The following is an 18,490-nucleotide window of genomic DNA, read 5'->3' on the forward strand; positions in this document are numbered from 1 at the left end:
TTCATGCATTAAATTTGTATTCAATATCTCATCAAGTCCCCAAAAAACAACCATGAACGCCGTGTATATGCACACCAAACCCCCTTACAACCCCTTCTTCAGCCCCTCCGTGACCTCCCCCAGCATCCTCAGCCCAAAGAACTTGGCCACATTCCAATAGACACCAACCTTCCTGAGAATCTCCTGCCTCCTCACGCTCTCAACCCACTCTCCGGAGCACGTACAATGCTCCATAAACTCATTCAGCCGGAGCGCGCCGCACTTGGTGCACTTGAGATCCTGCGTGCTCCACTCCACCACAAACGCCTCGACCTGCGCCAGCAGCATCTCCTCGATGGCGTTGCGGTCGTACTCGGCCTCGCAGAACGTGCACCGCCACGGCCGCGTCTCGGCTCCCAGCCGCTTCCCGTCCGGCCCCACCTCCGGCAGCAGGTCCTCGTCCCTGCAAAAGTCGAGGTCGCGCGCCATCGTGCAGCTGTCGCACGAGAGCTGCAGCAGCTTGAGGCTCTCGCTCGGGTTCTGGAAGGCGCCCTCCTTGCTGAACTCCCTAACGTCGAACATAGCGAGTAGCTCCTTCCGCAGCAGCCGCGCCTCGAGCGTGATGTTCTTGTCCAGGCTGAGCACCTGCATAAGGGCCTTGACCAGCTCCAGCACCGCGTTCCGCGAAGACAGGTGCGCGAGGTGGCTGCCCGGGAGCTGGGGAAAGGAATAATCGCCCGCCAGCTCGGGGTGCAGGAGCTCTCTCTTCTGCAGGTTGACTAGGTTGGCAATGTCCTTCTTGAGGGGCTTCTCAAACTTCTTGCCGAGGATGATCTGCCCCTCGGCGCCCTCGGCTAGTGACTTTTGCGGGAGCTGCGTCAGCCGGGGCGTCGAGTCGAACTCACCCTGCGGGCGCTTGAGGCCGTGCATGAGCTGGATGAACTCAATGACCCAGTCTTGGAACGTGGGTTGCAGGCGTATGGGTAGGAAAGTGGCCATCTGCCAGTGCATAACCGTGTCGAGCTCCTGAACCTCCGCCTCGACGACCTCCTGGCACGCTTTGCCTCCGTAGTTGAACTCGTCGTACCACACCAGGTAGTCCCAGTACTCCTTGATCTCGAGATCGATAAAGTGAAATAGGGGTTTGCTCTTGATCGACTTGATAATGTACTGACTGTAGGCGTACGCCGTACCAACCTCCGCCTTGGTCGTCTGCAGAAGCAGGCGGTTCGAGTTGGCAAAGACGACTTGTGATCCGACACGGCGAAAGTCAGCCATGAGCTGCTGGAAGGCCTTGCGGGACATCATCTGCACGTAGTAGTGCAGCGCTCGGTCGTACAAGAACGAGTCCGGATTCTCGACCCAGCGGACAAGGTGTTGGACCATGACGTCTGCCATGGTATTCCCCTTGCACGCCTCCTGCCACCAACTCTTGACCATCTCACGAAGGACGAGGACGCCCGCGTTGGCAAAGGTGCCTTCGGACGTGATGACTTCTTCTCCGGCCGCAGAGTCGCCGGCGGGGTTGAAGGAGATGGAGTCGGCGCCCTCAAGCTCGTTGATCAGAGACGAAGTCAGAATAGTGTTGATGGCAAGATTCCTGACTTCCAGGTCAATGCAGACCGAGGAGAACGTGCCGGGGTTGTTGACGGAGGGCATCTGTACGGTTTGCAGCGGCCCCGTGATGTCGTCCTTCTCGTAGCCTGCGTGATCGGGGCGAGGGCTGCCGGACCACCAGAGAACAATATTGTTGTTCTGCAGACGGCGGGCATATGTAATGTCGATGAGGAAGCGGGGATCTTCTCGCTCCAAGTTGCAAAGAGGCACATCACCGTACCGGGCAAGGGTCGTCAGATGCAAGATCCAGGACCCCAGACCGAGGTAGTGTCCCACGAGACGCTTCGCTACGACGGCTTGCCAGCCAAGAGGCGGAAGGGAGCTGTCGGCAGGATCGTACTTGAGCGGAAGCACAGGGAAGTCGCCCAGGATCGGCACGTCAGTGATAAGCATATTGCGCTGTGACGACTGAATAACCATCATCTGCGGTCGCAGCTCGTCCTTTCTCATCTTCTTGACGACGTCGCTGAGCTCCAGGTGCGCCTTTCTCTTGGTCGTCACTTGCGTGATCTTGAAGGTGAGCTTCTCCTGGTATCGGAAGCAGTCCTGCCAGTTGGTGCCCTCGGCCTCCTCTGCGCGTCGACCAAGGAGTTCCGTGTAGATTCTGGAGACGTTGGGAAGGTCCTGTCCAGAGTCTCTACCCTTTTGCAGAATGATAACGTGTGCCTCGTCTCGTGTTGTTGAGAAGACTCCGAAGATCTGCTTGTCGCCGGCAGTAACGTGGGAGATGTAAATGTACGCCATTGGGGACGAATCGAGATACGTTCTGGGCTTCAACGGTCGCTTCAGGCCAGAGAGGTCGAATCCTTGATCAAGACCCTTTCCGAGCACAGCGTGCTGCTGCTCGTCAATTGTGCAGAGGTTACCGAGCTGGAGGACGGCCCTGATGTTCAGAGGAAGATGCTTCTCGTACACGCCCTCGACACTGGGGTGGTTGAAAAGCAAAGAGAACTTGTCCGCCTCGGCAAAGTAGGTGTCTTCGGGGACCGTAAGCTTGAAAAGATGCACAGAAGAGTGCCCGTTGGGAAGCGTGTGGTTGACTTGCTCCACCTCGCAGCCCGGGATGTCTACGTCCGGCATGTCGCCACTCTTCAAGTTCAAGAACACCTGCCGCGGGACCTTGATCTTGAGGGTGTGAATCTTGGCATCAATGAGGACGTGGGCGTTGACAACGCCAGGGGTCTCGGTGGCCTTGAGATGCAGAAGCTGCCAGGTGTTCATGAAGGTCATGTGCGCCTGCTTCATGAACGTAGCCTGGATATTGCTCTGGTTGCCGCGTCGGTCACCGAAAAGCTGTCGGCGTCGAATGCGGGCCTGCTTCTGAATCTTCCACTTTTGCTTCTGGTACTGGAGGAAACCGACATAGTCCTCTGAAGGGGATGGCATAACCTTTGGCAACGCAGCAAAAGGGTCTGCGTTCTCGGCGGGCTCTGGAGACTTTCTCTTTTGGGCGACAGGCGCCGGCTGCGAAGAAGCCACTACGGCTGCTACCGGCTTCGGCTTCAGCAGCTGGCTACCAAAGTCTTCCATGTCGTTCAGGTTTCGGCCATTGAGGTTGGTGATGTCCTCTAATGGGCCCTTGGTGAAGAGATCGGTGAGCTTCTTCTGCTTCATCTTGTCCTCCTTGATGTTGATCCTCCTCTGAAGCCAGTCCGGATGCGGCACGCGAGGGACGGGGTTGCGGACTTTCTGCAGCGCGGCTGGGATGGTGATGAGTTTCTGAATGACTGAACCCAGACGTTCAAGATAGTAGTCCCAGTCCAACAAAGCTCTTGGGTCCGTGTCCGCAGGCTCCTCCTTCAACCACTTCTTCAGGTAGAATCGTTTGGTGGTTTCCTCGGCGGAAAAGATGGCGACCGGCACGGCGCGCTCGGTGACTGGAGCATTCTTCGGCCTGGCGCAGATGATAAACTTGCAGTTCAGACCCTTGTCCTTGACCATCTGCTCGCCCAAGAAATCGGCCAGCCGCTTGGCCGTGGTAATGGACGTCGACTTCTGGCTGCCATACTCTTCGAGCGTCTTGGACATGCTTCTGTTTTCTGAAATGAGCTCCATGAGTTCCTCGTCCGCAAGAGTCACACCCTTGCTGTGCAGCACGTCCAGCCACTGGTTGGCCACCTTGGCGACCGCAGTGTAACATTCTGCCAGCGTCGTGCCCTCCAGGAAGAACTTGAAGATTTGCTGCTGGAAGATCTTGATGAGCTTCAGCTCACCTCTGCGCTTCACTTCGAAACCCTTCAACTCAGCCAGACTACCGTCGTCGTTGAAGACAGCGTATCGCTTCTTCAAGTTCTTGTCCTCCTCCTTCGACGTCGGCAAGATCATGGCCTTGTAAGGGCCGTCGACCTCGAAGAAGATGGAGTTGTCGCTGTGCGTCTCGTACTTGAACGTCTTGGGGTCCTTGAGCGTCTGGTACTGGTGGTTGGTGAACTGCGCGTGAACCAAGTGGTTCAACATGGTACAGGGGTAGGACACGGTGACTTTCTTGCCGTTCTTGGTCTTGAACGCAAAGTTCTCGGGAAATGTGGCTGGAAGCATACACCAGATACCGTCGGTATCCAGTTCCAGGGGGCGACCGAGACGCTCAACAAGGCTTCGGGCAAGTTGAATAATCGTAGCTCCCGTTAGGCAGGTCACGCCGGCCATCTCCATGGAGTACCAACGAGAGCCCTTTCTCATGACATAACCGTAGAACGAGTTCAGAATGACCTTGTGGGCAAGCTGCAGGGAATCGAACAGAATGATCATCTTCTTTGCCGCGTCCACCTCGGAGGACGTCGCGCCGGATGACTTAAGCGACTCCGTCTTGCCCTTCCACACCTTCGCCTTGCCTTTGTAGTCGTAGCGACGGTCACGGAAGTCGCGCACCGTGTTGATGTAGAAGGGGTTCTCGCGCTGGCAGATGATGGCCTCCTTGACAATCGTCGTCGAGTCGTGGATTTTGTGGTAGACCTTTTGCGAGTAAAGCTGCAGTCGTTTCCTCAGAAGAGCCGTCTGCTCGTCGGGGCTCAGGTCCTGGAATGTTCGCATCGGCGAGTTGGGCCACTTGCCCGGGAACTTTTCGTTTTCCAGTGCATTCCTGATCATGTTGTACTCGTCGCGCTTGGCAGGTAGGTACTCTCCTCTCCAAGCCCACGGCAATCGCCTGTCGCAAGTCTTGCCTGGCCTGTTGAAGTCGCACGCGGCGCAGTCCGACTCCTGGATCATGGAATCAGGCTGCAGTCGATTTGTCGTCATGATGTTGGGGTACATGGAAGCAACGTCGAGATGGTAGATTAGGGGGCGCTCGCTTCTGTTCGGTGTTTCCTTCAGTGAACGCAGTTTTTCCGCAATCTGTTCCTTGATCTCGTCGTAGTTGACAATGTCGTCCATGGACTTCTGCTCCTCGACCGTGATACTGAACTTGAGCGCAGCGTCCAAATCTTTCAAAAGCTCGTCTACTGCACCTGGATCGACTGCAAAGTTGACGGGAATATCTGCGCGGAAAACACCAGCTTCGATACTCTCAACGTGACCGCCGACGTACGTTTCTGAGTCAAGCAGGTGTCCTTCATAAAAGGCTTCTCTTGGTGCCACATGCTTGTTCGGCAGGACAATCTCCTTCTGGTACGCCTGGACCATCAACAACATCTCGCACAGGGTACCGGTACCTTTCCTCAGCGTGTCGTCACCGCCCAGCGGCAAAATCGTGCAAAGCGAGAAGATGAAGGGGTGGACGTATTTCATGTACAGGTAGTAAGTCGCCACTGCATCGGAAACTGAGTACTCTGCTAATGTCTGCGGGCGTTCTTGCGCGTAGGGTGTCATTAGCTCGGGATCGAGCTCGTCGGGGTCGTATCCAAGCTTCGCGACGGTAACTGCCTTCAAACCTCGAGATCCCTGCGGCAGGTAAGAGTCTCGATTGACCCAGTGGAAACAATCCATGTGCACGCTGTAGTTGCACTGGTACTGATCCTCGCTGTTCTTCTTCCAGCCAATCTCCTGGTACATGTCGATACCGTTGAAACTGGCTCTCGCCTCGACAAACGGCCAATCGAAAAAGTCACCGTTGTACGTCGCAATGACCGTGGGCCGCGCCTCCTTGATGTGCAGGAAGAATCGCTCGAGAACGGCCTTCTCGTCCGGCTCGTTAAAGATCATAAAAGGGCCGGGGTATTCTGGCTTGGGGGTGTAGTCGAAGTCGCCAATGTCTTCGGAAATGATCTCTCGGTTGGTGATGAGGAACCCCTGGCCGTCAATCATGTACGAAATCATCATGACCTGGTCGATGGCAGCGTCAGGAAACTTGAGGGGCAGCTTCGTCGTCTCGATATCGTAGGCCATGACCACGGGATCGGCCATGGCTAGCCTGTCTTCGTTGATTGTGACTTTTGTGACGCCATGCTTGACGTCCACGAAATACCATTTTCCCACCCGAATATCTACCAGGGTTAGCGTCATCCCGCTCGCGTTCGGAGTCAGACCTACCCATATCTATCATTACTCTTACATGGTACGGTACGTCGTACTCTCTAATATCGACAATGAAGTCGCTGGCGTCGGCAAAAGAAGCATTAGCTCGTCTATCGTCATCTCGTGAGTCGTCAAAAAGGTCAAAATCGCCGTTCGTCCTGTCAGATAGTCAGCAAAACCGCTCTCCCCACCAAAACACATACTCGCAGGGGCCAAAACATACGTCACAACCTCGGCATATGCGTCCATCGCATCCACATTCTTCCTGTTCTTCGCCGCAATGGGCATGATATCCTTCCTCGCCGCCATCAAGTCGTTCACGTTCGCGAACCGCAGCTCCAGAAACGTCCGGCGGTATCCCAGCAGGTGGTTCGGCATCTTCAGGTCCTCCTTCTCGACGCGCTTGATCGTCTTGACGACGCCGCCGCCCGGCACACGCTTGATCCACTCCTCGACCTCGCTCTCGCGACCCTTCTTCACGGCGATCAAAAAGTACGGATCGTACTCGACCGTCGCCTTGAACGTCTGCCCGTCGTCCTCGAGGAAGTAGCAGTCCAGCGCCGCGCGGCCGCTCGGGTTGCGGTCGTCCTCGACCGATGTCGGCTGCACGTTGACCAGCCAGCCTTCCTTGCGCTTACCGCCCTCGTGCCGCGCGAAGCCCATGTTCTCGTCGATCTGGTGCGCGAGCCGCGTGCGCTCCCACTTCTCGTCGGCCGAGGTGGCTTCGTTGCGACCTGATGCGGCAAAGGTGCGCGTTGTGCGGGCGCCATGGTATGCTTGTTTGCCACCGCGGCGGAAGCCCTTTTGCGGGCGCCGGAGGCTTGTGTTGGGCATCGTGGGTGTGTCTATGTGGTGGTCCTCTCTCTCATTCGGTAGCGGGGTGTATTCGACGGCGGGATGCTAGGACAAGATCGATGCTGAACTTTTCGTATGAGGTGGACTGGACGTCAAAGGGGGTATCTCAGGAGTTGTGGTGGCTTGGGGAACAAAAAGGGACGAAGAAAACAAATACGGTATGGGTATTGTCCAACACTCTGGAATTGGACGAGTGGGAGTTTGGCAATTGTCACTTTTGCGTACGTCTGGGGGGGGCCGGATGCACAACTTTTAGGTAGATCGCGGGCCGGGGTGGATGGTGGTCCAGAGCGACGGCCAGACGCGTTTCCAGGCGCGACTTTACGCGACGAATGCACGTCTCAGTGACGGACCCGCAATCAATTAAGCCAGCCGGCTGGCCAGGGGACCGGGGTGGGTGCATCTAGGGCGCTTCCATTGGGGAATTAGGTAAGCTTGTTCCAGTCCCGGACCTCAGCTTCAGTGCCGTCTTAATGTAATCGACCATGAAGGTTTGGTGTTTCAATTGGTGTTGAATAAGTTTTTAGACTCTACCAACTCCAAGGCAACTCATGTCTCTTCATCAACTTGTCAAAAGAAAATAACCAAATCAACTGTAACCCCAAGCCATCCATTCAATCGCATGGGGTGCCTCTGTCTCCCACCCAGACGCACAGACCATCTCAACCCAGAAATCCGTGGACGTCATCTCAGACCACGAACAGATTTTGAGTGAGTGAGAGAAGCTTAAGTGAAAGGCCGCACCGTGTTAGCCAAACCCAGCACGCAACAATGGCGCAAGGAACACCAGAGCCCGTCAGCATCCCAGACCCTCGTAAGGACGGAAAGGAGGGAAAGAAGCTGTACCTCTGGTCGAGGTCAACCCAAGGGCCCGTGGGCGAGGGCGCACCGGGCTCAGAGACATCACCACCGACGACAGCAGCGGCAGCAGCAGCAGCGCCGAAGCCCGACCCCAAGGATTTCCAGGCCAACTTCCCCGTGCAGGAGGGCGCCGCCGCGCAGAAGCCCACCACGGCCTGGGAGGTCGTCAAGAACATCAAGTCGGAGGATTTCACAACGTTTGCGCAGGCGCCTTGCGCGAGAGACGGCTTGCTCACGGGTATCGCGGCGGGATTCGTCGTGGGCGGGTTGAGGTTGGTCTTTAAGGGTAATGCTCCCCTTTCTCTTACATCTCATGACGCATCGGTAAGACGCATATGAGCTAGAGCTGACGCATATCTCATAGGCACAATCGGCAAGGCCTCAAACTGGGCCGTCGGCAGCTTCCTGCTCGGTGCGGCCGGCCGCCATGAGTACTGCCAGTACGAGCGCCTCCAGGAGCGCATCAGGATGAAGAGGACGGTCGAGGTCTACCAGGAAACCATGGCCGAGAAGCGCCGCAAGGAGGCTGCGGCGGCGTCGGAGCAGAAGAAGGCCGAGGAGGTCGTCAAGGCAAGCCAGAAGGCGTGGTATAAGTTCTGGTGAAAAAGCAAAAAACACACGTCAACCCCCATTTATGGAGGATCTCTTGCAAATCCTTCCGTGTACGAGTATCTCTTCTGCGAAGTGCAGAAGGCGTCGGTGGCATTGGGCATGACGCATGCGTCGTGATGGGAAGATGTAAAAGCTTTGTATCATCTCCAGTCCAATTCGTGTTTGGGGTATAAAAGAAAGACTATATCAATGTCGTCCACCCAGACTCCCTTGCTTGCTAGTAGCAAAATCGCAGTGGCGCTTCTCCTGCGTCGATGAAATAAAGATACCAGACTGGTCATCGTCTAATGACAGCGGTACACCCCAAGAGCCAAGCAGCGAATACCTCAAATGCAAGCCATGCCGTCGCCGCCGACGCCTGTGCCAGAATAACAAAACCATGTAAACGCCCATAAACACCGGCCTTCGTCCGAGCCATAAGTCAAGACTTCTCCAGCACAACCTCGTCGTGCCCACCGGCTCATCCATTCGTCACAATCGTATTCGGCTCCGAGTCAAACCGCACCCTGCGCACGCCGCTTCCGGAAGCTGGCTTCGTGTCAATCTTAACCCCCAAGCCCGCGCCGCTGCCGCGTCGGCGCTGACTCCGCCGGGCTCTTGCCTCGCTCTCCTCCCGCTTCTTATACTCGGCCAGCTGCAGCCGCCGCTTCTGCGTGCGCGCGTACGCCATCGCCGCCGTCGGCATGAACCCGACCCCGTTGATTCCCGTGCCATCGTCGTCCTCGTCATCCGGGTCGTAGATAGTAATCTCCTCCTCCTTCCACGTCAGCGCTGCCCTGACGGGATCCACAATCTGCATCTCCTCGTCCTCGTCTCGTGGTGCTGCCTCTGCGGCGTTCTTGCCCTTGCGGCCTTTGAGGGGCGGCGTGCCGGCTCGTCTGCGTCCTCTAGCCTTTGCGTCTTGTAGCCGGTTGAAGAAAGTCTGTGGTCGTTGCAGGCCCGGTGTGGCCGCCGTACTCGTAGCGGTAGCCGTTGTGCCGTCGGGGGAAATCTCCGCAGCAGCCTCTGCCTCAGGCGCGGCCACGCTCACACCCGTCGTCGGGGCGAGGCCCGGATCACTTCTGACCTCAGGGTCCGGAACCGCGACCGGCTCATCCTCGTCGGCGTCCTTCATCTCCAGCTCGGGTATCTTGACTCTCTTGCGGCTCGCAAAGGGGTCGTCGTCGTAGGCTCCGTCGCCGCTGTCACCCAGGTCGCGAGTCGGGTCGTAGGGGCCCTGGCGCTGAGGTTGTTGGCTACTGCCCTGTTGCTGGGCTACCCCGCCCCCACCACTACCACCACCACCACCGCTGAGCGCCAAACCACGGAACTTGTGCACCACCTTGCTGCGCGGGCTCGCGCTCCCGTCCTCGTCGCTCTTAGCATCCGGGAGCTGGAAGGAGAACTTGGCCGTGGTGTAGATGGGCGACAGCGGAGGGGCCTCTTCGTCTCTCTTGCGCTTTGGCGTCGCCGTCGGGGTCGGGAAGGCGTCTGTCATGATTGATGGATCGCCCCGTCTGGGCGGTGTTGAAATGGGCGTCTGACTCGTTGGGGGTACTCCAAGATTGTCAGTTTGAAGAATGCAGAGCGTCGCGGTCGCCGTGAGTCTTGAACCGCCTAGCCTGTAGAGAGGTTTTATTTCGACCAGGGGTATCTCGTGTGTAGAAGAGGAAAGTCGCAGTCGGTGAGGGAGTTGTCGAGAGGTTGAATTTGGCGTTCGTTGAGTACGTTCGGCAGTTACACTTCGGGGCGATCCTTCCTTGGAGGTTGGCAGTCCCTGCGCTAACCGTTGCGTTGGCGCGATAAGCAGCCAAAGGACGCTAAGATAAAGCTAGCGCCCCTCGGTGAGCTGCGCACCCTGCGAGAGCTCGTCTTCGTCCCATCTTTTATGCTTTCATCTCCATCATCAGATCAGTCACACCGGCTATTTTTTTCATGGCACACGGGCGTGTAACTTATGAGCCGAATCAGGCGCTTACGAATTCCCATCCGCAGGCCCAAGCATCAAGGAAACTCACCAAGGTCATGCACGATGAAGATAGCGTCTGGCGGGTGATTACGAGGCCAATACGTTGATATCATTACTTTCATCCTCAATTCTCATCAAGCTTCATTCCCAGCACTCAGTCAGTCGCTCCAAGCCTTGTACACGATGCGCGTTCCATAAGTCTCGCCCTTCTTCAGCAACATCTGGCTCTTCCACCCGTCCACATTGATCGCGTTCACCCACCGGCTCGGCTCAACACAGAATCCGCTCCTCTTGCCCCTCGCCGGCGCGCCCTCGACGGCGGGCACGTCGATGCCCTCGCCGGTGTAGAACTGGAAAGCGGGCTCGGTGCTGAGGACCTCGAGGTTGACGCCGTTCTTGGGGTGCTTCGCGTGCACGTGGAGCTTCAGCGGCTCCTTGCGCGTGTCGATGGGCACGGAGTCGGGCTTCTCGTTGACGATGAAGCAGTCGTCGACCTCGGGGCCGTCGACGCCGAGCTCGAAGGCCTTGCCGCCCTCGATGCCGGGGAACGGCGCGGGGCCGCCGGTCGGGATGCCGTTCTCGCGGGGCAGGTAGGCGTTAGTCGCCAGCGTGGCGATGGTGCCGGCAAAGGTCTCGTCGCCCGTGAGGTTGAAGTAGGAGTGGTTCGTCATGTTGATGGCCGTCTCGTCGGCCCCGTCGACCAGCTTCGCCTCGTACTCCATGCCCAGCACGGAAACCTCCTTGCCGTCGACTTCCTGGGTGCCGGCGGTGTAGATCACGGTGGCCTTGACGGTGCCAGGGAACCCCTCGTCGCCGTCCTCGCTGGTGAGCGAGAACTCGACGCTCTCGCCGCCCTTGAGACCCTCGACGCCGGGGATCTCGCGAGTGCCGACGGGCTTGGGGCCCTCCCACACACGCTTGCTCCAGGGTTTGTTGCCGCCGTGCAGGTTGTTGCCGCCGTCGTTGGCGGCGAGCTTGTAGGTCTGGCCGCCGTTGAGCGACTTGAGCTGTGCATTCTCGAGGCGGTTCGCGACCCGACCGACGGTGACGCCAAAGTAAGGCGAGTTGTGCTTCTCGTAGAGGTCCTGGGTTGGGAAGCCCTGGACGATGTTGGTTCCCTTGACCTTGAAGGACTGGAGGATGGCGCCCAGGGGCAAGAACTCGAAAGGAGCATCAGTCATTGTTACGGATGTAGGTGACGAGGTCGTGGGTGAGAGGCAATGGGGAATCCAATCCGAGTATTTGGGTCACGAATTGCCGGATTCAGGTAATGTTTACGACGTGTCCAGGTGAAATCACGCAACGCGGTAGAGGGGATGTGTCTTTTAAGTGTCGCAAATCTGCCTTGCTTCACTGGGCAACGCGACGAGAGTTGCAATTCAGGCTATTACTGCTTGTATTGCGCTTGTTGGCGGATGCAGTGGGGTGGTTGGACGAGGATTGGAGGGGGAAAGTGCTGAAGAGAGATGACGGCGTCGGCGGGGCACTCGCTCGTGGCGGGGTAAATTGGAGACACAAGCATGGGCACTCGCCCGCCCAAGCTTGCTCGTACTGCGGAACGCGCTCTGCTCACGCAACCATGGACGCCAAATCGGCCCCGATCAAGCCCCTAGCCCCGTCTCCAGCGGCCATGCTGACGTCTGACTGGCGCGTTTAAGAAGCCCACAAGCAGCTTTGAGCCGTCGGAACCAGTTGTTGTGACAGATGGATAGGCAGACGTACCTGGCCCTTGAGAGGTTCGCTTCAAGTGCGGATTCCCACCAGACTGGATATCGGCTCTGGCCGCAGGGAACTTGCCAAATGTCAGAGAGGACCCCCAATCAGAAACCAAATTCGCTGGATAAAAGCTACGCGTGCCGGGGTTCCTAATGGCATCCGACTCCATATTCATTACCGCCTCGGCCGACATTCCGCGATGACCCCCAAACATCATGACAATGCGTGCGCCAATGGTATATAGTACAGTACAACCTGCAGCAAGTGCAGTCAGCCAAATCATGCTCCAAGTCCGTGAGAAAATGCTCCTCTGTACGAGCGCCGGTGATCAATCCGACTCTTCATCGTCGTCGCCGAGGAACGCCAGGTCCGCACGCGCCTTGCCACGGGCACGCGACGACACAACTGCCTCTTCCTCTTCATCATCATCACCTTCATCGTCCTTCTCCTTCTCCTCGCCAGAGAGCTCTGGTTCCACAACCTTCTTCGCCGGCTGACCGCGCGCCTTGCTCCTTGACGATCGGCCACCAGCACCCCAGTTCTCGTTCATTTCCTGCACCGCCTCCAAATCGGCCTCGAGCTCTCTGCGCTCCTTGATCTCCCGAGCTCTGGCTTCCGAAAAGCGGCCGTCCATACCAATGTCCTTCAGCATGCCTCTGAGGTGCTTGATCTTCGCCTTTGAATTGTCGCCGTATTGCTTCAGCTCGAAGCCCCAAATCTTACGAATGCCGCACTTGACCAAGTGAGACTGTAGCTTCTTGATTTCAGCGTCGTCCGGGTTCTCCGGCGCGGCCGCCTTCTTCTCCTTCTTTTCCTTCTTCTCCTTTGGCGCCTTGGGAGCGCCGGCTTCCTTCTTCTTGCGCTTCGGCTTGGGCGGCTCGTCTATAACGTCAGACAATTCGCTGGTCGTGTCATCATCGAGCGTCGGGTGTTCTTCCTTCTTCTCGTTGGCAGCTTCCGGCTTCTCGGCAGATTCCTCATATTTAGCTTCGACAGGTGACTTCTCCTTGGCCGGCGCCTTGGGAGAAGCCTCGAGCTTCTCATCTTCTGCCTCGTCCTTGTCACTCCCGGCCTTGTCATCGTCACTCTCGGGCGGGGTGGACAGCGCATCGGAGTCGCTGTCTTCGACCTTTTCTGCTTTTTTGGCGCGTCCGTTCTTGGCTTTGGAGGGTTTCGCTTTGACGGAGCTCGGCTCCTCATCAGAATCGACGGTGGCGCGCGACTTCTTCCGTGGGGCTCCCTTCTTCTTGGCTTTGGGCTTCTCGACCTCCGACTCTTCGTCCTCAGGTTCCTCCTCTTTGGCGGCAGATGCACGCTTCCTGCGCTTCGCTGGCGGGGACGTCGCAGCCGACTGACGTTTTCCCTTTTTCGGTTTCGCGACAACTTCTTCCTCGGGTTCCGGGGATCCGGGCCCGGCGAGTAGTTCGTTCTGCCACGGGGTTCATCAGCTGCTGTAGATCGCAAGAGCACTTGCGCGCGCCCTGCCACTTACAGCGAGTTCCTTGATCAGCTTCTTGCTCTTGTCCTTCCATTCGCCCGTAGAGAAGAATCCATCCTCAAGATCGAGGTCGCTTTCGACGCGCTTGCGAATGGTGTTCACAGTGAGCTCATCCTTGTCGGACTCGAAGACCTCACGGACGGTCTTGAGAAGCTCCGTCTCGATCTTCTTGTCCGAGGAAGCCATGGCCTCGCGTGATAGGGATAAACAACGAAAAATGTCCCTTTTGTTCGAACAGAGAAGCTCACAGGTTCTCGATTAATGAACGTGGCATTGATACAAGTGTTCCGGCAGAGCACGAGCAGCTCTTCGCGGTTGTCGTCGCGTCGCAGAGAAACAAAGCCGGCGCGCTTGCCCGCATCTCAATTGAAACCGGGGAGCTGCTGCGACTGGCTTAAGTGGGGCTCAAGTCACCCGACACTGGTCTGAGCTTCTCGCTACGTACCTGAAGCTCTGGAAGCAGCGATGGGAATGATTCCCAAGTCATGGAGGAAACCTTGAGCGCTTCCAGCATGATGACATGCACTCATGATATTATGAATCTTCAGTGCCCCCATAAATTGAAAATATACTGTTACATGCCTTATGATTGCTTTCAAGGACAATGAACCAAGCGATGCACCATCAGGTTGGCTTGAAAGAATACAAGCAGTAGAAGATGATCAATTGAAATCACCTGAGAATATCCGTCTGATTAGATTATGAGGAACTGTAAGGAACTAGAATCTACCAACGAAGAAAATCAGTCTTTCCATGACCGGTGCGAGGGTCAATTCGGGCCGGGAACTAAAGCAACCCGCCCAAGGAAGTTTTGGTCCGGATTCCCGGGGAGAAAATGGGCCCTTCGATGCCAGCCTGCGGTCGCCCAACGGAGACCTTGTGGGCTGGATGATTGGGTTGGAGCGCTCTTGGGCTTCTGGCGGCCGCAATTGGCCAGCAAGACGGGTTAAACGTTGAAAGGTCGCTCAGCTGCCGGGGCGGAAGCTCCTTTTGAGGGCCTCTGCAACTTGTATCAACCTGGTAACACCTTTCTGGCTGGACCCGTTTCCTTGGATGCGGACTACGGTTCACAGATGACGGCACGCTTGCGTTATGTTTGGGGGGCCCGACAGGTCAGGGTTCACCTGTCAGACATGAGGCTCCCTTGTTGAAGATTTCCAGTCGTTGGCGCAGTGGATGGAAGGAAAAGTTCAGAGGCATCGTGAACATTCTGTGTTTTATCGCCGATGTGGTGCCCACTTCCTCGGCGCTGGCCTCTCCACCGTCGAGCGGGTATCGTCAAGGTCCTGGAAGTACCGGTACCTGATTTATTCGCTCTCTCCCTCGAGGCATTGGGCCTTTTCTGGGTCGTTGCAGTCGGGCGGCTGAGGAGATCCGGCTCAACGGCCCTGCAGATTTATATCGCTCACTATGAGCTCGGCGTGATTCCCTAATTGTCCGGTGACCTCCTCGGTAAGACGAGCAAATGGGCATCTCAAGTTGGCCAAAGAGAGCAGATGCATATGCCGGAGGAGGACGGAATGGCTGGAGGGGTCCAGAACGGGCTGCGATTAAATCAGCATAAAAAATGACAGAGACGTGGGAAGCAGTGACAGACCGGAATTTGGCCCCAGGACTAACACGACATGGGTCCACGCCAAAATTACGTAGATGGCACCTCAGTAACGCCAGGCCCCAGGTTAGTTGGTCAACAACTTTAGATACAGGTAAGCTAATCTGCAGTTTGGCTGCGTAAAACATTTCTCTGAGAGTCTCGCCGACGCACTTTACCTATGAACCTAAGGTAGCTTTTCCTGTACGTACATCACCTGCTTTGCCCAACCTGCCCAGCAAATCACACGAAGCAAGCAGGTACCTCTACTTCTGGGAGCAGCAGCTGCCCTGTCTGATTACCCGTTGTCCTTGCCTCCCGTCCCTCCTCTTCAACACCCTCAAAACCCAAGGCACTTTGTCACCTCTCACCGCACACCTCGCATCTCCCGTTTTCTTCTACTGCCACCCTGGCTCGGCCCAGACAGAACGAAGCTCCGTCACTTCAGTCAACAAACGGGTAATGGGACGTTACGAAAGCACGTTAGCCAACCATCGACTAGCCGCCCTGTTCCGCCTCTTTCCATCCAGCCATCCATCCCAAGCTACTTTTCTTCTTTTCCTTTCCTCCCAGACGAAGACCTCCTCCACCACGCTGTATTGCACTTGTTGTGCTGGCTTGTGTCACCCTCCACGCACTTGGTGTTCTCCTGGGATTCGGGCAGCCCGATCACTGTTGTTCTCTCCATCTACATACCGCTGTCTCCTCCCGCTGCTTGCTTGCTTCATTCACGGCTCCGGCTTGAGCAAGCGAACCACCCCCAAAAAAACCAGCTCCCCACCAGCAACAAAGCTAGGTAGGTAAGCTTGCATCTATCCCTGGCTCACAATCCCATCGCTTTTGGATTACAGCGACAAACACCCTGGCTCCTTATTGCGTCGCTTGCACATCAGGCACCTCATAGTGCAGGACACCAGCCGAACCTACATTTACCCCTCCATTCCCCCGCAAGCTCATCCCAGCCTGACAACGACTCAGCTAACACCTTTCCCACCGCCACAGGACCACTAAGCTAGCTGCTGCTGCTCCCCAAATTCCCACCCGAACGAAGGAACCCACGATTTTCTTCCCTTCCCACCTTTCAACTCAAACGCACCGCCGGGCAACCCATTCCCACCATGCCTGCGCTCGTCGACGATGACACCGCCCCCGGGCGCCTCTTGCTCCTCTCCAACCGATTGCCCATCACCATCAAGCGCTCCGACGATGGCAGCTATTCCTTCTCCATGTCCTCTGGTGGTCTCGTCACCGGTCTCAGTGGACTGTCAAAAACCACAAGCTTCCAATGGTACGGCTGGCCTGGCCTCGAGGTTCCCGAAAACGAGATCGCCGGCATGAAGCAGCGTCTCAAGGACGAATACGATGCCCACCCCGTCTTCATTGACGATGAGCTTGCCGACAAGCATTACAACGGCTTCTCCAGTGCGGACAATCCTCCCGAATCTGCCTTCTGCAACAGTGAAACTGACAATTCGCTCTACAGACTCCATTCTCTGGCCCCTCTTCCACTACCACCCCGGTGAAATCACATTCGACGAGAGTGCATGGAGCGCCTACCGCGAAGTCAACCGCCTGTTTGCCAAAGCCGTTGTGAACGATGTTCAGGATGGCGACCTGATTTGGGTCCACGACTACCACCTCATGCTCCTACCCGAGATGCTGCGCGAGGAGATTGGCGACTCCAAGAAGAATGTCAAGATTGGCTTCTTCTTGCACACCCCCTTCCCATCTTCCGAGATCTACCGCATCCTACCCGTCCGCGAGGCGCTCTTGACGGGTGTTCTTGACTGTGATCTTATCGGATTCCACACATACGACTACGCTCGCCACTTCTTGAGCAGTTGCTCTCGCATCCTGTAGGTTCACACCTGGGACTTACAGCAAAGTATTGCGACTAACATTTCCCAGCGGAACCCCAACAACCCCTAACGGCGTCGACTACAACGGCAAATTCGTCACCGTCGGCGCATTCCCCATTGGTATTGATCCCGAGAAATTCGTTGAAGGTCTCAAGAAGCCAAAGGTCCAGGAGCGCATCGATGCGCTCAAGCGCAAGTTTAATGGCGTCAAGCTCATCGTCGGTGTTGATCGTCTTGACTACATCAAGGGCGTTCCCCAGAAGCTCCACGCACTCGAGGTCTTCCTGACAGAACACCCCGAATGGATTGGCAAGATCGTTCTCGTCCAGGTTGCCGTGCCCTCGCGTCAAGATGTCGAAGAGTACCAGAACCTCCGCGCTGTCGTCAACGAGTTGGTCGGTCGGATCAACGGAAAGTTTGGCACAATCGAGTTTATGCCCATCCATTTCCTTCACCAGAGCGTCTCCTTCGACGAGCTCACCGCTCTGTACGCTGTCTCAGATGTCTGCCTCGTCTCTTCAACGCGCGACGGCATGAACCTGGTCTCGTACGAATACATTGCGACTCAGCGCGAACGTCACGGTGTCATGATTCTCTCCGAGTTCACTGGAGCAGCCCAATCCCTCAATGGTTCCCTCATCGTGAACCCGTGGAACACGGAGGAGCTCGCAAACGCCATCCACGATGCCGTCACCATGTCTCCCGAACAGCGCGAGACGAACTACCGCAAGCTCGAGCGCTACGTCTTCAAGTACACCTCGTCGTGGTGGGGCCAGTCATTCGTCGCCGAAATGACCCGCCTATCTATGGAAACAACCCAACAGAAGACCCTGAGAAACATTAGCGGCAACGTCGTCGGTCAGGTCAGCAAGGCTTTACAAAGCGCCGTCGAGGGCGTCCAGAACCTAACAGTCAAGGATGGCGAGGAGAGCAAGCAGGAGAAGCAAGAGGCGTAACGGGCCGCTGTAGGCGGCACATTTGACGAAAGCATGATGAAGAAAAGAAGAAACACATACATACCCCAACCTCTTAAACCACACACACCCAGCAAATACTCGTCACGCCGAAACATAGCTGTTTGGGAAATGGTAGCACATGAGCGAGGCGAAATCACCAGTTAACGTCAGGTTGGGCAGAGGGCATCGAGCCAAGCGGAGTTTGTTTTATTACGGGATCTTTCCTCTCATGCTATCGTGGGAAGGAGAGGGTATTCGGGAGTGTTAGACAACACAGGAACAATATCTCTCTTGTCCCATTTGTATTTTCGAGTTTATGTTGGTTTAGCATTAGACTATCTACCTACTGAAGGAACGGTTTTAACCAATGCAGCTCAAGTGTTGTTGTGAGACCACGCCTCCTAAACCCCATAACGTCAGTAAAGACAATTTGCACGAAACAACAGCGATCACCATAAGCACACTAGATAACAACGACACTAAGCAGGGAATTGTTTCATGTAATTGAATTTGTTCTGATGTCAAGAGGTATCTAAAGGGGTAAAG

At 56.4% G+C, this 18,490-nt stretch overlaps 6 protein-coding genes across 6 annotated transcripts; 2 read left to right on the top strand and 4 right to left on the bottom strand.

Annotated features, from left to right (window-relative positions):
* Positions 1–84: 84 nt before the first annotated feature.
* POL2 (DNA polymerase epsilon catalytic subunit) lies at positions 85–6,882 on the bottom strand (the record flags this gene model as incomplete). The annotated part of the gene is made up of 3 exons (XM_053178757.1): positions 85–6,017; positions 6,064–6,206; positions 6,272–6,882. The coding sequence occupies 3 exons, from the start codon at positions 6,880–6,882 to the stop codon at positions 85–87; spliced, it is 6,687 nt and encodes a 2,228-aa protein (XP_053037228.1).
* Positions 6,883–7,674: 792 nt separating this feature from the next.
* COL26b_005923 (uncharacterized protein) lies at positions 7,675–8,367 on the top strand (the record flags this gene model as incomplete). The annotated part of the gene is made up of 2 exons (XM_053178758.1): positions 7,675–8,050; positions 8,129–8,367. 2 exons carry the CDS (start codon positions 7,675–7,677, stop codon positions 8,365–8,367), a joined length of 615 nt encoding a protein of 204 aa, XP_053037229.1.
* Positions 8,368–8,836: 469 nt separating this feature from the next.
* Positions 8,837–9,853, bottom strand: COL26b_005924 (uncharacterized protein; the record flags this gene model as incomplete). Its single annotated transcript, XM_053178759.1, has 1 exon — positions 8,837–9,853. One exon carries the CDS (start codon positions 9,851–9,853, stop codon positions 8,837–8,839), a length of 1,017 nt encoding a protein of 338 aa, XP_053037230.1.
* Positions 9,854–10,482: 629 nt separating this feature from the next.
* COL26b_005925 (uncharacterized protein) lies at positions 10,483–11,505 on the bottom strand (the record flags this gene model as incomplete). Its single annotated transcript, XM_053178760.1, has 1 exon — positions 10,483–11,505. The coding sequence occupies one exon, from the start codon at positions 11,503–11,505 to the stop codon at positions 10,483–10,485; it is 1,023 nt and encodes a 340-aa protein (XP_053037231.1).
* Positions 11,506–12,368: 863 nt separating this feature from the next.
* COL26b_005926 (uncharacterized protein) lies at positions 12,369–13,724 on the bottom strand (the record flags this gene model as incomplete). The annotated part of the gene is made up of 2 exons (XM_053178761.1): positions 12,369–13,469; positions 13,533–13,724. The coding sequence occupies 2 exons, from the start codon at positions 13,722–13,724 to the stop codon at positions 12,369–12,371; spliced, it is 1,293 nt and encodes a 430-aa protein (XP_053037232.1).
* Positions 13,725–16,247: 2,523 nt separating this feature from the next.
* COL26b_005927 (uncharacterized protein) lies at positions 16,248–17,944 on the top strand (the record flags this gene model as incomplete). The annotated part of the gene is made up of 3 exons (XM_053178762.1): positions 16,248–16,551; positions 16,613–16,985; positions 17,038–17,944. 3 exons carry the CDS (start codon positions 16,248–16,250, stop codon positions 17,942–17,944), a joined length of 1,584 nt encoding a protein of 527 aa, XP_053037233.1.
* Positions 17,945–18,490: the final 546 nt, after the last annotated feature.

The sequence above is a fragment of the Colletotrichum chrysophilum genome (genome assembly GCF_026319265.1).
Source record: "Colletotrichum chrysophilum strain AFK26 chromosome Unknown scaffold_42, whole genome shotgun sequence".
NCBI lineage: Eukaryota > Fungi > Ascomycota > Sordariomycetes > Glomerellales > Glomerellaceae > Colletotrichum > Colletotrichum chrysophilum.